Source organism: Girardinichthys multiradiatus, chromosome 22, assembly GCF_021462225.1.
Source record: "Girardinichthys multiradiatus isolate DD_20200921_A chromosome 22, DD_fGirMul_XY1, whole genome shotgun sequence".
Taxonomy (NCBI): domain Eukaryota; kingdom Metazoa; phylum Chordata; class Actinopteri; order Cyprinodontiformes; family Goodeidae; genus Girardinichthys; species Girardinichthys multiradiatus.
Genome location: NC_061814.1, coordinates 42,235,681 through 42,251,755, shown reverse-complemented (window position 1 = coordinate 42,251,755; position 16,075 = coordinate 42,235,681). Strand labels below are relative to the sequence as shown.

At 37.9% G+C, this 16,075-nt stretch overlaps 1 protein-coding gene across 1 annotated transcript in view; it reads right to left on the bottom strand.

Moving 5' to 3' along the window:
- The window catches only part of plpp4 (phospholipid phosphatase 4), an 84,445-nt gene extending 74,585 nt beyond the window's left edge, over positions 1–9,860 (bottom strand). Inside the window, exon 1 of the mRNA XM_047350844.1 lies at positions 9,437–9,860. Coding sequence (XP_047206800.1) covers positions 9,437–9,525 — 89 coding nt within the window. The 5' untranslated portion in view covers positions 9,526–9,860. The remainder of the gene's footprint in view (positions 1–9,436) is intronic.
- Between the last annotated feature and the right edge of the window lie 6,215 nt (positions 9,861–16,075).

The following is a 16,075-nucleotide window of genomic DNA, read 5'->3' as shown; positions in this document are numbered from 1 at the left end:
GCTGCTGCTTGCATTTAGCACAGAGGTCACTGAGCTTCTTACATGCTGAAGTCAAGGACAATTCAATCAAGCAGTCTCTTACTGCGCATTCTCAAGATGAGGTCTGATCACAGTTCTGTAATTAGTGTTAGGGAAACACACGTCTGTGCAATATTAAACTGTGTGACATTTGCAGATTGAAAGAGTAAATTAGACAAGGTCAGCATGCGCGGAGTAATGGAGGTCAAGCTCTACCAATCGCTTCCATTAAAATTTGAAAAGGTCACCCAGGATACTGATGCAGGAAATGAAAGTACCTGTGCGGTGTACTTTGTCACTATAAAATCTTTCTTCCTTCAGCTATAACCATATAAGTTGAGTTCACCTTCTTGTGTCAAAAAGTGAGCTCTCACCCTGCAGTACACTGATTTAATAGAAACTGCTGTGGAGTGGTCTGACAGCAAAACCTGGGGCCCAGAGGAACTCTCAGGGGGAAAAGATGAAGGTTTTCCTTGTGGGAGAAGGACCGGCTTGTATTATATTTAGGTAGAGGAAGTGTATTTATTTATTTATTAACCATGTGAAAAGTCTAGACTAAACTAAGTGTGCTCCAAAAAGTTATGTAATACGTAATGAATCATTTTGTCGTCAAAGTGATTTTAAGAAAGATATTATGTTATTACATTATTTTCTGGTTAAAAGCTAAATCTGCTTTTTCATATTTTTAAATTCAAAGAGACATTGACTAAATTAGTTCTTCCTGAGAACAGGCTGACACTGTCCTTTCATCTTGGCCAGACTGTTTTCTTTAGAAGCAGTTTTCTGTTTCATATATTTAGCCCCTTCAGCCCCATGAAGGTTTAAACCAAACGTGCAAGAGGAGCAGCACTGCCCCCCCCCCCAACTCCAGATCACCTCAGCTGACTAACACCATGTGCAATATTAATAAGGATAACGGCAATATAATGACTGATTTCACTGTCATGTGGAATACAAACTCCTTTGTAGTTCCCTGCAAACATTTATGGATTGATTTACTAGTTATTTCTCAGCGTGGTATATTTTACATCAATGAATAAATGCACTTCAAGGTTGGATTTTTCTAAACTTTCTAAGAGGCAGATTATGTCACAGCAAAAAGAGATGAATTTATAATAAGACATTTTACACATCTTTATCAATTTTGCCAACAATGTATATATCAGTGTCTGTAAGTATAAAATATTTTATTTGCTAATTGGGTAGTAATACATACAATTACAGTAACGGTTTTCTATTTTATTATATTCTACAAATATTTATAAGGATAACACAGTGGGGGGGGGGGTAAAATAGACTTGTTTTCTTTAAGAAAACATGAAAACACACACACACACATGCACAGCAGCTTTGTAAAGTAATACCAGTGCAGCAATACCAAGAGGATTGTGCTGGATAGATGACTGCAGGGACAGCAAGCGGTAATGAGCTGATCAAACGATTGTGTGGATTGAAATGCCACAGTACAGGAGCAGAGACATACGGACCTGTCAGGGAATCCCTGCTCCTGGTGTTACAGTCAACTGCCTTATGCTGTCTCTGGAAATCATGCTAGTTTCAGTCACAGTAGATGGCGGGGGATTTTCCCTTCCCCTAAAGTCATTTCTTCCCTTCTGCTCTAATCTTTCCTCCACATGGGTCCTCTGCTCTAGGCTGCTCTGATGTTTTTCCATACACCTGTCTTACATGCTCGGCAGAATTCAGAATTATCAGGTCCGGAATTCAACCAACACTGACGGTTCGAAGTTAAAGTCATATTTGATCAAATATATTATTGAAAAGTTCAATTATTTCAATAACTCAGTTCATTAAGGCTAGATTTACAGTTCAGACAAATGTGGCCCATATCCATCTTTTTCATGGCAGTCAGAACAGCCCAATTCCAATCTTTTCACCTCCAAAGAAATCTGAAATGTGCCACTTTTACATTTGGCGCTAAATTGGATGCGTATCCGATAGTTTCCAAAGTGTCTGCAGTCCGAACAGTCTTTAAATCGCATTTCATCCGACTGTTACGTCATTTTCCCGTCTCCAACTAGACGACAGAGAAGCTAACATCCATTTTTACTTCTGTAAGTGGGCTGCTGTGTGACAACTACATCCTGCACATGCGGGTCGCTTTTGGGACATGACTCATTCAGACTCACTTGCAGAATTCACTCCTCCTGGAGCATACAGCTGAATAATCATATCACTGTGGAAAAAAAAATACTTGTTCAAAAGCTTTATTAAAATCCCCAAATATGTAGAATATTCCTACCAGGGATCCAGGCTTTTATAAACCTCTGACAGAACTGGATTTTATTCAGTAAATACCTCAGATTGTAGTCTCTTTGAATCCTACTCTGTTTTTAAATGTTCATATTAAATGATCTTTCTCTTGTTTTGGTTTGATTGGGTTTCTGTTGGACTGACACTTTATAAACACTTTAACAACTTAGCTGTTTAACAAAATGATTGTGGCCTTTATCATAAGGAACAGTAGACACACTTCTTGTGCTGATTCAGACTAATTAGATATGAATGGATGTTAGTTAAACTGATCTTCATGTGTCTTTAGTCCATTTGGGTCTGAAACCTCCAAGAAGGCAGTGATTTAGCCCCTTTGCATCAGTCTCCATTTTCCATTCACTGTGCAATCACTTCGTCATACGTTAGGAGGCAGCCACTTTTTCTATCCTGAATCTAGATTTTCTTGAATGGAAATACATTCTGACAACTTTTGAAGACTGTTCCACTACTTGCTTATTTTCTTTTTATTTCTTTGTTTTTCACGGTTGGTTACAGCTGTATGAGATGTTGCTGCTGCTCGTCGAGGGAGTATGCTGTACTTCACATAAAAATTCTTCTGGCAAAGCAAGGAGTAGGTTTTAATTATGAAGCAGTCACACATGCTGTAATGTGAGACACGTTAAATGAATTCAAACTCAGATATTTTGCCTATGTTGTTGTGATGTTTAGGTTTCAATGATTATAAACAAAAAATGATCAATTATTTCCCTGATAAAATGAGTCACCCCGGGCTGGCTTCTTATAAAAATTATAAAAATAAAAATGAGCTAGGGTTTTTAAATGACTGTTTGGAAGAATCAGATCTATAAGATCTGACTCCCTTCAAAGAGCCAGAAATCCCATCTGTAGGATGGACAGATAGATGATCAGACTGTTTTAGTATGCCACATAAGGAACCGGAACAAAAACAAAAATCATATTTATCATCTTAAATCCATTAAATCCTAATTCAATCATCACTAGAAACACTCATGGTATTCTCCCTTATGAGCAGTAGTCCATGGTCTTATTAGGGGGAAACAAAGATAACACAGCAACAGCTCCTCTAAAGACAACCTGTCAGTTAAGCCAGATCTCAACCATCCCTGTATTTAAAACACACAGTGGTCTCAGGCCAAAGATTAACACTTGCCAATATCAAACAAAGCGTTGCCAGTGCATTGGATTATATCCAAAAGCTGCTCCTGTATGATAGAGACAGGTGCTTGACTTTACACTATGCACAGAAATTAACATCATTCTTAGTAAATCCTATTTAACCTGTTATTTCAATCTGAAAAGACTCACAAAGAGAGGGATGGCAATTAGAAAAGTTTTAATGATGATAAATTACATGGTTATTTCTTTGGAGCTCGTACCTGGGAGGAAGACATGAATGCTGAGAATGACATGAACTAAGATGATCATTTGTAAGGCTTAGATTTAAAAATGTCTTCCTTCTGATCCGACACTGGTGATGGATTGGCGGCCAGGGAGCGAGGAAGCCAGAAGTAGATGTGAAGGAAGATGGTGGAGGTGGGGTGGAGGAGGGATGAGCTCAGCTGACAGGCGAGGATGAACACAGTTGAAGGTCCTTTAAAAACAAGGCGTCGGAAGGTGATTGGATGGAGAATCAGATGGACAGGATGCTGATTGGAAGGCCGGGAGACGCACAGAAGAGTCACTGGAAGGTGGAGGCGGTGAAGGTGAGTCTTTCATTCTGAATTTTTGTTTAAACTCCATTAAACCTAATCTACACCAAATATAATCATCACCCTTATAACAGCATAATCTTACCACATTTCGCATGATGTACTTTCAACTAACATATTTGTTTATCGCTATCATTTTCTCAAAATAATAATTTTTTCTGAGATCCGAAGAGTCACTTTTGGCACAAAATGTGTTCTGATTTGCTTTGTACATTAATCAGTGAAACAGATGGGCTGTTTCACTCTTCTGGCCAATCAATCAATCAAGAATCAAGAAGCTTTCAGAAAACAGAACAAAGAGTCCTTAGAGTGATTATAGTGTCTTTTTTCTCTGTCTTAGTTCTTAAACTGAAACGTAAACAACCAAGACCTCCTCAGCTGCTTATCATTGCATACTTTCTCATCTATCTGTCAATCCATATTTAAGTCGTTTTCCGTTATTATGAAAATGTTTGCCTAGTGAAAATATGTATCCGCAAGCTTTGAAACACAAGTGGGGAGCGATTTCTAACCAAGAAGGTATTTATTCCTTTTGTCTTAGTATCAACCTCAAAGTTGTTTTTCTCTTTACCTTTTTCCTACTTTGTTAAATGTCAAAGATCTCTTTTGCTTGACTTGTTAAGTGTCAAGTTACAGTTTGATGTGTGTATGATCAAAACTAATGCCACAAACTATACCCTGTGTTAATGTCAGCATATTCTCTCAGACAGAGAACAGACAAACAGCTTTTTAACAAAGCGAAAAACGTGGATTTTTTTTTTTCATATTGCTATCTGTAGCTGTATGTAATGAAATTATAGCTGTAGGCTTCATGCACTCTAGCATCTGAGGAGAACCAGTCAAGCATGCAAAAAATGTCTGGGTTAAGATCCAGGTCTGTATAATAAGAACCGGGCACTGGGGGAATAGTAAAGCTTAAAGTAGGGATCTCCAAAATAGAAGAGAAATTATTCAATTTCAAGCATGTTTTAGTAGATATTCACATACTGAACCAATGTGTTTTACTATAAATCCAGAACTCAGAGCTCTTCACAGAACAGCAAAACAGCACAGCAGAAAGGTCTAAGATAAAGTAGTGGAGACGTTTCAAGCAGGGTCAGATTTTAAAACAATATTCTAAGCTTAGAACATCCACTTGGGCACTGCACATTCCATCATCTAGAACTTCTGTCTGGTGCAGCTCCAAGCCTACCAAGAAATGTCCATCCACCTTAGCTGTGTTGGGACCACAGCCATGGTTACAACGTGAAAGGCCAGTACAAACTTTCCTGGAACTTTCAAAATAAATTGCATTAACCTACTTCCGGCACAGCCAGGAAACGGGGTAACTGCGGACTTCCTGTGACGTCACTGTCCAAATAAAAGAACCGCTCTTGCTACATCCTGCCTCTTCAACGCAGGTCACACAGGGACCTGGACAGAGAGACACAGCGCGCTAATGTCTCTTTGCTGGCAAACAGACATAAACTCTTCAAACTGGATCCAAGGGTGTCATACGATCATTGATCATATGCACAAAGTTTAGTACAGAAAGAATGAATTACTGTCTGTGTATCCGGTATTCATTCATGAAAGGGGGTAATAATTAAGGTACAAGCCTAGCTTGGCTTTCTCTCTTAGACCTGCAGAAGCAAACTGTGTTCCAGAGAAGTCCCCGGTAGAGACGCTGTCTCTACAAGTCGTGTCTGAAGGAAGGACAACAGCCCCGCATCACCGTGGTTACGGTAATGTGCAGTCGGTCCGCAGACAGAATGAGCCTTCTTTCATCCACTGCTCCGGAGGTCAGCTGGAAGCTAACCCTTTGTTCACAGAGCTTTCTTCAAACGTTGTTGTCGCCCGGACAACTCCTCCTCAACACAATTCAAACGAGGTTAGGGTTTGGGCATAGATATTTAGGATGAAATGATCTAAACGTTTTCATTTTCTGAAGTCTGGTTTTGTTTGTGTTGAACTCAGCTATCTTGGTGCTAGCAGAATATCTGCAGCACACGTGCTCAGCTTTGTGGTCTGTGTTTGTATGTTTTTAAAGTTAAGACAAACTTTATTTAAAGGGTGATTTTAAACACAGAAGATCAGCCATAACGCGCCGTCCGTGCTTATGCATTTTAACCCTTTTATTAACGGTATTTTAAAGGTGTGTGTTTGATTCTGGTGCTAAGCTATCAGCTAAGAACACGAGCTTGCCTGCTAAAGAATATTTAGCCAGAAAGGTTATTAGTTTTCAGTCCAGTAAATAATAGTGCCTAAACATTATTTTACTAAATCTGATAACTAAGTAAACACCATTAAGCCCGTTTCTCCAGAAAGAATTGGCTCTTTTCCAAAATATTCCCTTAATAATATTTATTCGAATATTATTTCAATAACTAAAGGCAGCTAATTAAACACCGTTGAGAAATGGTCATCCAGAAGGTTGGTTTTATTCAGCAGATCATTATTTAAAACATTTTATTAAAATAATATTTTATCTGATCTTGCATTGTGAATGGTTGTCTAAACGTTTGCTGATTATTGCTTAAATTGGTTCCAAGACTAACTTAACTTCATTTCCAGATAATCCTTGGTTCTCAAACATAAACATTGCATGGTAATGTTGCATCACTCTTTTGGTCATGGTTTCCAATCATCTTTAATAAACTTGTTTATATTGTACTTAGCCCATTAGTCTTCCTTATTCTTTCATTCTGCTTGGTAGTTTAGTTGGATTGTTTTAGCATAGTAAATAATTTGCTGATTGATATGTTTGACTTTGAGTTGACTTATTTTTGTTAATAAATTCTTGTATTTGAAGAAATTGTGTGAATTCATTCCATGTTTGTGCAGAGTTTATGCTGTTCAATAATGTCACACCTTTCCATTTTGTCCTAATGCCATCGCCTTGCTGGGCTGGTATTCACAGGATAACCCTTAACAGACCGAAATATGATTTGATAAAATATTAATATTAAATATTAAATAATATTTTCAGATTCATAATCACAACAGCTGATAGGCATTAATCAGAGAAGCAGCCAAAAGGTCCATTTTATCTCTGGAGGAGCTGCAGAGACCCACAGCTCATGCAGGAGAATCTGGTTACAAGACATGTATAAGTCATGCACTCCACAAATCTGGTTTTTAAGGAAGAGTGGGAAGAAGAAAGCCATTTCTAAAATAGCCACAACAAGTCCAGTGTGCAGTTTGTCACAAGCCATCCCTCAATGCACAATACTGTTGAATTCACCAAGATCCCTGTCAAAATAAAATGTGGTTGAAAAGTGAAAGATGTCAACATAAGCCAGAGCTACAACGTAATTGATCATATCAGCATATTCATGTGCTACAATGGCTTAGTCAAAGTCCAGACCTTAATTAGATCAATAATCTGTGGCAAGACAAAACCTGACAAAGGACATGAATGCTTTTTAAAGGCACGGTAAAAAAAAATCATGACTTGTAAATGTCAGCAGTTTTTCCTCATCAAGATAAAACCACCATGAATTGTATCCACACCAAGTCTTCAATGATAGTCAGGTACAAAAAGCTCACATCAAAACCTTCAACTGCTGTGAAGAAAACAACACAACCGAGTTGACCCCAATTATCCTGCTAGTAGAATAGTTTTTGATCCAAGTCAAGAATGCAGTCTACCACCTCTCAGAGCCACATGGTGCTGGCCTCACATCTGCTGGGGGTGCAGCTGGTTCGATGCAACAATCACTGCAGGCCCAAAAAAATCAATGTGACCAAACTGTCGAATGCATTTTACTGTAAAAGGAACATTTTCTGCTAATCTTCCAACAAAATTTAATTAAAGATTGTAAAAAATAAGAATTTCCAAATGTCTTTTATTCATGTAGATAGTTGTATAAAATGTTGCATATGTTTATTGGTATATAGTCACAAAGCAATGACAGACATGACTTTAGAAATACAAAGCAGTAGCCTATTAGCCTGTGTTTGCTTTCTCTGCTGAAAAGAGAGAATAAAATCTCTTCATTACTCTGATCAAAGATGTCGTGACTGGAGCTTTTGTGGCAGGATGCAGCTCTGTGTTTATAATGAGGCAGTGCAAAATTACTTTTCATGTGACCCTGAGTACTGATTCAAAAAACAAAGAAAAAATGCAATAAATATAAATCTCACCAGCTCAGATGCACAAACAAAGAGCTAAACCAAGAATCTTCTTGCCTCTGCTTGCCTATGTTCTTTGGTCAAGTCACACACTATGAACGTGCTGGATTAGACTCATCTGGGCTGTATAGTCCCTTAACACTGACATGCCCCACTCACCCTGTCGTCCTTCCATTTGACCATCCAAGTGTTCTAAAATTTGGAGGGTCAATTTGCTTCATGGGGTGATCAGATAAGCTTAAAACCGTAATACTGCTGCTTACACTTTGCTCCAAGTTGGTGGCTCTGTCTTTTGAGAAATGTGTACTTGACAGCTAGTGAACATGTCCAATTAGACTGCTTACTAAATGAGGGCAAGGTCCCAATCGTGTTTTGCTCAGAGAATGCCAACTTTAATCTTTAGGGCGCTTAAACAAAGAAAAAAAAAACGAGTATTTTCTCTCTTTATTTACTAACATTGCGAGATCATACACGTATCTTTTCTAATGATAGCTGAACTGTGAACTACAGTACTTTATGAATCATATGTTTTATATTTGTATTTAAATCATTGATTTTAACAGTTTTTTTTTTACATGTATGCAATATCACAGAGTATTTAAACAAGTCAACATTACAGGTGCATTTAAATCTCTTAATATGAATGTATTCCATTGCATTGATTGTTTTATACATCCATACAATGTGTCTGGATATGAATTTCAACTTGATACGGCATTTGTTGGCGCTATGTAAACAAAATCAATAGCATTGAACTGAATTGAGTTGAACTAAGTTGAATTGAACTGAACGCAAAAGCAGATAAGTCATTCAACAGAAAAATCAGTCCGACAACACATAAATAATCCAACCTGATATACCTAGGCACCTCCGGGAATCACAAACTTATACGAATCAACACCATGGGCTTCCTTCATGGTACTGGTGAGTGAAGTGGTCAAATGTACAATCATGCAACTTCTCTAACCGCTTCTTCCAAAAAATAAATAAATGAAATAATTTTTTTCATAAATGCTCTCAGATCTATTTATGTCAGAGAATAAAACGCCTGCTTGTTTGGTGCAACCTGTTAACGCGGCGCCAGAGAGCTGTCCCTGGTGCTGAACTGCGGGTGAACACAAAGACCTGCTCGGTCAGCAACCTCCCAACGGTTGATCAATCTTAATACAACACTAATACAGAAAATCTTTTTTTAATTAGGTCCTTGACAAGACTCACACGGAACTGCATTCTGTTTATGTTTTTCTTTTGTTATATTTCTTGTTTTTGTTTTCTTTTGTTTCCTAGAACAGCCAACTCAGCTGCTGGAGGCTTTTACTTACACAAAAACTCCGAAGAGCAGAACTCGGATGCCAATCTCCAAAGCCAGCTGCCGCATTTCTTTTCTCCGTTCTGTGGGCGAAACATTCATGTTTTTGAGAGAAAAAGAAAGAAAATCCGTTAAGTGAAATGAACAAAGGCCGTCCCGGTCAGTGGTGCGGTCTTCACTTCTATAATCCGCGGAACCAGTGCTCCCAGAGGCGATGTTTCCCAATCACGCATGCAGCCCGTCTCCGTTGCAATTCGGTCACTTGAAGCAGTCTTTCCGTCACCCGCTCCGCCTGCCTCTGCTCGTCTCAGACCGCATCCGTCCCTCTGCGGTTAGTTTTATTATACCTCTGTTACTGGCAGACAGCTCCTTGAACTACTTTCTGCGGGTTGGAGTGCGGGAGGCGGAAGATATCGGAAAATATGGGAACAGTTCAGGTGTTGGATGAAACTGAGAGGGGGAGTGAAGGAAGACTGGAAAGTAAAGGGAAATACTCCGAGCGTCACGCCTCTCTCTCCCTCTCTCTCTCTCGCTTTGCTTTGCATCTCTTGGCTTCACTTTGAAGGATCACGAGTAGAAGTTTCTCGAACACTTTGAAAATCATAGAGATCCCCTGCGGGTCCAGTAAGAGGTTTACATTTACTCATCATGAGAATAAATGTCATTAATTCTGGTCTTTCAGATGGGTGGAATGATAACACAACGAACAACTATAATACATTTTAAATAGGTTAATTTGATGCACAAATTTGAATTTATTGTGGATTTCCCCTAAGCTGTGGCCAAAATTATTTATACCCCTGGCAAAATTTAGATTCAAGGCAATCTTTTAATTTGTCTGCCACGTTTCTCCCGACTAGAAGTGGTGTTAAAGGGATCCATCAAGTCCTTACTTGAATCATATAATCTGAGGATGGTGTTGCATCTGATTAGGCTCATGATAAGGAGACCTTCCACCAACATACAGCTCATTGCAAAAGATAATATGATAGAAATGCCAGCAGAAATATCCAAGAACTTGTCAGCAATTAAAGGGAGGGTTTGATTGCTGTGGTGCTAAGAACGTTTTTTTTTACTGATTGTTGAGAGGGGTATAAATAATTTTGGAAATATTTTCTTAATATGTAAATAAAACCAAAGAAATTAATTTACCCAAAAATAAAAACCGTCATACATTATGTTATGATCTTTTAGGAGATGCCTGTGTCATTTTTTTCAGCTAAGTAAGTTGGGTTGGATGAAAATAATATTTAATCTAAATCTGCCACAGGTATGAATAATTCAGGGATTAGATCAATTGATATATTCCCTCTAATTCTGTGTTTCTCAGTCCTGGTCCTTAGGGTCCACAATCCTTCATGTTTTAGATGTGTCTCCTCTCCAGAACACCGGATTCTAATGATTGCATTATTTCTTGCACACCTTCAAGCGCTTTAGAAGCTTGTTCATCATCCATCCATTTAAGGCAGGTGTGTGGAAGGAGCGAAACACCTAAAACATGCAGGGCAGTGGTCTCTGGAGGGCAGGGTTGAGGGTTGGCCAGCAACCTTTCAGTCCCTGCTGATGTAAAATGATATTCCCTGGACAGTAACACCAGTCTTCCAGCATCTTTCAGTTTAGAATTGCTTTGAGACTTGGTAGTTTCTGTTCATGAACATCCTAACCAATTTTATTTTATCTGAAGATGACAGATCTGGTCAGATAATTAAGAGTTAGATACATTTGTGTGTTTTAACATGACAGTGATAACAAACACTTGATGGTTAAGTCGATGATTATTACACTTCTGCAATGACCTTCTCTGAAATCCAAACCCAACCATGTTGAAAGTTTGAACACCATATTTAAAATCAAAATCTGTTTCAGGAAACAAACTGCTTTAAAGAACCCAACCATTCCTGATAATAAGAGTGGTCAAAATCCAGCCAGGATAATGCCAGAAGCTATCATGATGTTTGTTGTGAGGACCCATATGAAGTAAGGCAGATAGGAGGAGCAGAACATTTTTTAAATAAGCAACAAAATATCCAAAACTGAGACACAAAGAGGAAGAAAGAAACTAACTGATGTCAAACTTGGTGGGGCGCTGAGGAGAAAATAAATTAAGTCTGAAAGACCCAAAACAATCTTTTTCCTCAAATAGGTAAAAACAATATGCATGGGGGACTGAGTGATAAACAACACATGATCTAAAATGGTCTAAATACAAAACCAAAGTTGCTAACAAAACACAATGACACATGGACCATCACAGAAGCTTCTTGATGGCTACAGGAAGTGTTGGGTTGATTTTCACAACAGTCGAAACATCAGTGGGGATATATGTAGAATATATAACTGAGAATGTGTGCAAATTTTGTCTAGAACACTCAGAATATGTTTAAACCTTTTTTAAATAAATTGCAGATTAATGATGCACCATCATTTCTACATTAAAATGAGCGGTTCCAATAGATCAATGATAGCTCTAAATAAACATGACATTTATAATTAGTGGATGTAAACTTCTCACTGGAACAAGACCAATCATGCAGGACTTTGAGGAACATGGTTTTCTTCTGGTCTCATCTTTATCAAAGACACTCATCTGTTTAATAGCCATTCCCTATTAATAATAAAACACCCACTAAATGAAGCAGCAACAAAGGAAAGAGCTTCAGCAGTGCAATCCACGTGGGTGGTAATGACCAAAACACTGCCAGCCCAGCAGCTGGTTGAACGAATCAATCAACACTTGTTTCAGGCTCCAGTGAATACCAGCCTGACACAAAATGTTACACCACTATGCCAATGGAAGGACATGCCAGGGGAGTCCAGCTGTCAGCTCCTCCCAGAGTGTCCGGTCCACTTTGAGGTGTTGAACACCTCAGAGTCCGACCGGGCAGACAGAGATGAATGAGTACAGGTAGCACTTCCACAAGCAGGGAAACCTGTCCAGCACCTCGTAGAGGCATGAATATTTCATACACTCTTAAACTGACCTTCCTGCTTTACCTGCCAGTCAAATGCGTGCTTGAGCGAGTGGTTGAGTGAGTGTTTGTGTGAATGCGTGGCAGAGAGGGACAGATTGTGGTGGGAAAAACGCCTGACCCAAAAACATTCCTCTCTCCTTTCTAGGTCATAAACTTGACAAGCAAGAAACTGACATAGTTTGGAAACTCTATATTTTTGCTAACAAGGCATCAAAGTGTAATGTACCACTAAGATTAAAGCATGAACACATACACACATACAGAAAAGATTTTGATCTTATTCTTTGTTTCATACAATGAAATTTTAAATGCGCCTGAAGTCTCCTCTGCTCCCTATTAACAACAAAACTGAACAAGAGGAGACATGAAGAGATGATGGGGTGGAAGGTGATCTCTAACTTCAAAGCTTTCTTCCAGACATCAGAGTTTGGGGCTTTTAGGGAGTGTGGCAAGTTTATTACAAGCTATCCACATGGCTTAGTCTTCCGGCTTCACAGCAGTCGGTGGATAAGATGATTCACTCCGGTCGGACTCCCAGAGTATTAGCACAGAATGGCAGAAACAATTACAGGAAATGGCGCAGGAGAGGCATATTTGTCTTGGATCTTTTTTGCAGCTGTGATTGTGAGTCACATTTACTGAGGGTCTGTTTATTCCACAAGGTTAGACATATGTTGTACTTTAAGAAAAAGGCCTTTCAATACCACAAAGGTACAAAGACTGTCCAATGGCCTCCATCCACGTCTAATGTTCATGATATTAGTTGTATCAGAGTGACTCACTGTGCTTCAAAGGAACCGTCTCAGTTTTTCAGAAGCTTTAAGATTTGGTTGACATCATCGTTCATCACAATGTGGGATTAGCTTCACAAAAAACAAAATCATGGTTTCAATAAAAAGATGATTCATATCAAACAAAAATCTGCCAAAGAAGATGAAATATTGATGCTGCTGTACAAATCTAATCATTGTACACTATAAATCTGGATGAATGAGAAACTGCTGTGAAACCTGAGATGTGTTCAATGATGGACAACCAATACAGTTCACATCTTAAATAGAGCAACAGATAATATATGCAGTATTTTTGCTTTTATTCCTTAATAAAATATGATTAGTTCCAAGATTGTATCTTTCTTTCCATTTGTTGCATTTTACAAACCTGCAGACTTTGCTAAAATGTGAACATTTTGGCTCAAAAAGATTCATACTTCTCTGGTAACAACCACAAACTTCACTAAATGTTCTTGTCCTTTTTCATAATAGACCAACAGAAAGTAGCGCAAAAAATTATGTTAAGGATGTCTTTTTACAAGTAAAGATATGAAAAGTATGATGTATATTTGTATTCAGTACACCTTAGTCTAAATGAAGTCCAATAAAATATTTTCCTGTCAGCAGATTCTCCCACCTGAACTGTGCTTTGTGCTGTCTGCTGTATTCCTTTGTAATCAAAGGGATGTTTGTTTGCTAATATTTTCTTAAAAACCTATGAAGCCTTAACAGAACCCTGAGAGTAAATTGCAATTGCTCACTTGTTTTTGTTTTCTGTCTACTGATTGCCTTTGGTTGCACTGGATTATGTAGGTGTTACTGAATCCAAATGCTCTCAACACTGTTCACGACTCTTTGTAATGGTTTGTCACATAAAATAATCTAAATACATTAAGGTTTGCTGTTTTAATTGACAAAGTGTGAAAAAGTTTTTTAAATATTTTTGCAGGGCATCATGAAACCTGCAGTTTGAAGTAGTGACTGATAAGGTTGAAGTTCTGTAAATAATTAGAGTAGGCTGGATGAATGATGGTAAATAAACACAACAGCAATAGAGGCTTTGATCTATCTCATCAAACTGACCCTGAGGTTCAAGCTGTGCTAAAATCTTATTGAAACAGGAATAAGCTTGTAGATCTCCGTCCAGTAGGGTGCAAGTCCATTGTCAAAATAAGGTGAGATCTTTTCATGTAATCCATGCAACATTCATTAACTGTTCACAGTTAAATCCATACAAATTACAATAAATATCCTTTTGTGTAATCCATGCAATAATTATTCAAATACACAGTTGAAGCAGTAGAGAGTGAAACAAGCATGTTCTCATATTTTAGAACTGAGAGACTGGAGAGGTCTGTGTACCGTCACATATTAACTGTCTTATCTTTTGCAGAAGTATAACCGAAGAACTGTAACCAAAAGAATAATGTATGATGATTTTCCATTTTCGCAGTCAAATGCAACAAAACAAGATTGTAAAATGAGTCTAAAATGCTTCATTTAAAGTGACACTAATTCAGCACAAGAAACTGGTTTGATGACATTTTTCATTTATTTTCTGCATATTTTTGTTACTTGGGGGCCAGAGAAATATAACTAAAGAACCTTTGCTGCCGACTGACAGTACGCCAAAAATCATGTTAGATACTGTGTATTTTGGCACCAAATGCCTTTTTAATCACTGTCTGTGAGTTCAGTTTCTTCAATCACACAAGGTAGAGAGAAGTCAGGATCAATAGGCCATTTAGTGCAGTTGTAATGCTTCACAGCAGCACAAGTCCAACTTCACTTACAGTGATTTGTGTTCTTGGTTTGAGTAAAATAATAATTTTGAGGTGAATTATTGCGTTAGGTTCTTGTTGACTCAATGTTAATAAGTCATTCTGAGCAGTCTATCGAGAGGACAGTGGGTGATTGCATATACCATAGCTAAATTCATTAAATTTAATTACACAGGGAGTAATGTGGCTAAAAGCTGACTGTTTAACATTAGCAACAAATCAGAGTACCACACAATTTAAAGCCAGTTTGTCTAAAACTTTGATAACCTTGAATAAAACTTGGAGATTTACCAAAAGATGACGGATATCTTCAGTTGACTAAAGCAATGCTTAATTTAAAACGGCATAAACTCTATAATTCTTGAGGCATGTCATGGATATATTTCTCTATGAGATTAAATACAGTTTATTGATCAGCAGCAATGGAAAGAACAAAAAGAGGCAAAAAGAAAGAGAAAGATCTCACACGATACTTCCTGATGGTCTATGAAAGGAAAGTTTAAGACATAACTGTACCAGTCATGTCGTAAAACAGCCAAATTCCCAATTAACAGAAGCAGAACAAAATCAGTTACAAAGGCAGAAATTAAAGTTTTACAGTAAATCAGTACTTTCATTTTAGTAAATAATGTTTGGAGAAAAAATATAATATAGAAAAATATGGTATGATGGACTGAGTAATTAATGTCAGGAATAAATTCTGCATTTGGAAATGTGACAGTGTGTAAAAACACATGGACAGTAAAAATGATCTATTTTATTGTTTGTTTTCTCTGCTCATAATAAGATTTCAGTTTCTTAGCTGGACTGACAGGCCTTGGAGTCCATATCTTATTATTGATTAATGTCTTAAACACCTGAGGCAAAAATCATCAGAATTTCAGAGTCGTTTCTCAATTCCTTGCTTAAACAAAAGCCAGAGAACATTCATTGATTTATCCCTGAGAGACTCTGTCTAGTAAAATAAGGAACATTTATTGTTTTACCCAAGGTCCTGCTTGGTTTTCTGAGTTCAGGGCCTCCCACTGGTGGAATATTTCATATTTTTTTCATGACTCGGTGATGTCTTTATCCCTGCATCTGGCCTTTAGAGGAATGTCAAAACCACAAAATATATTTCTCATAC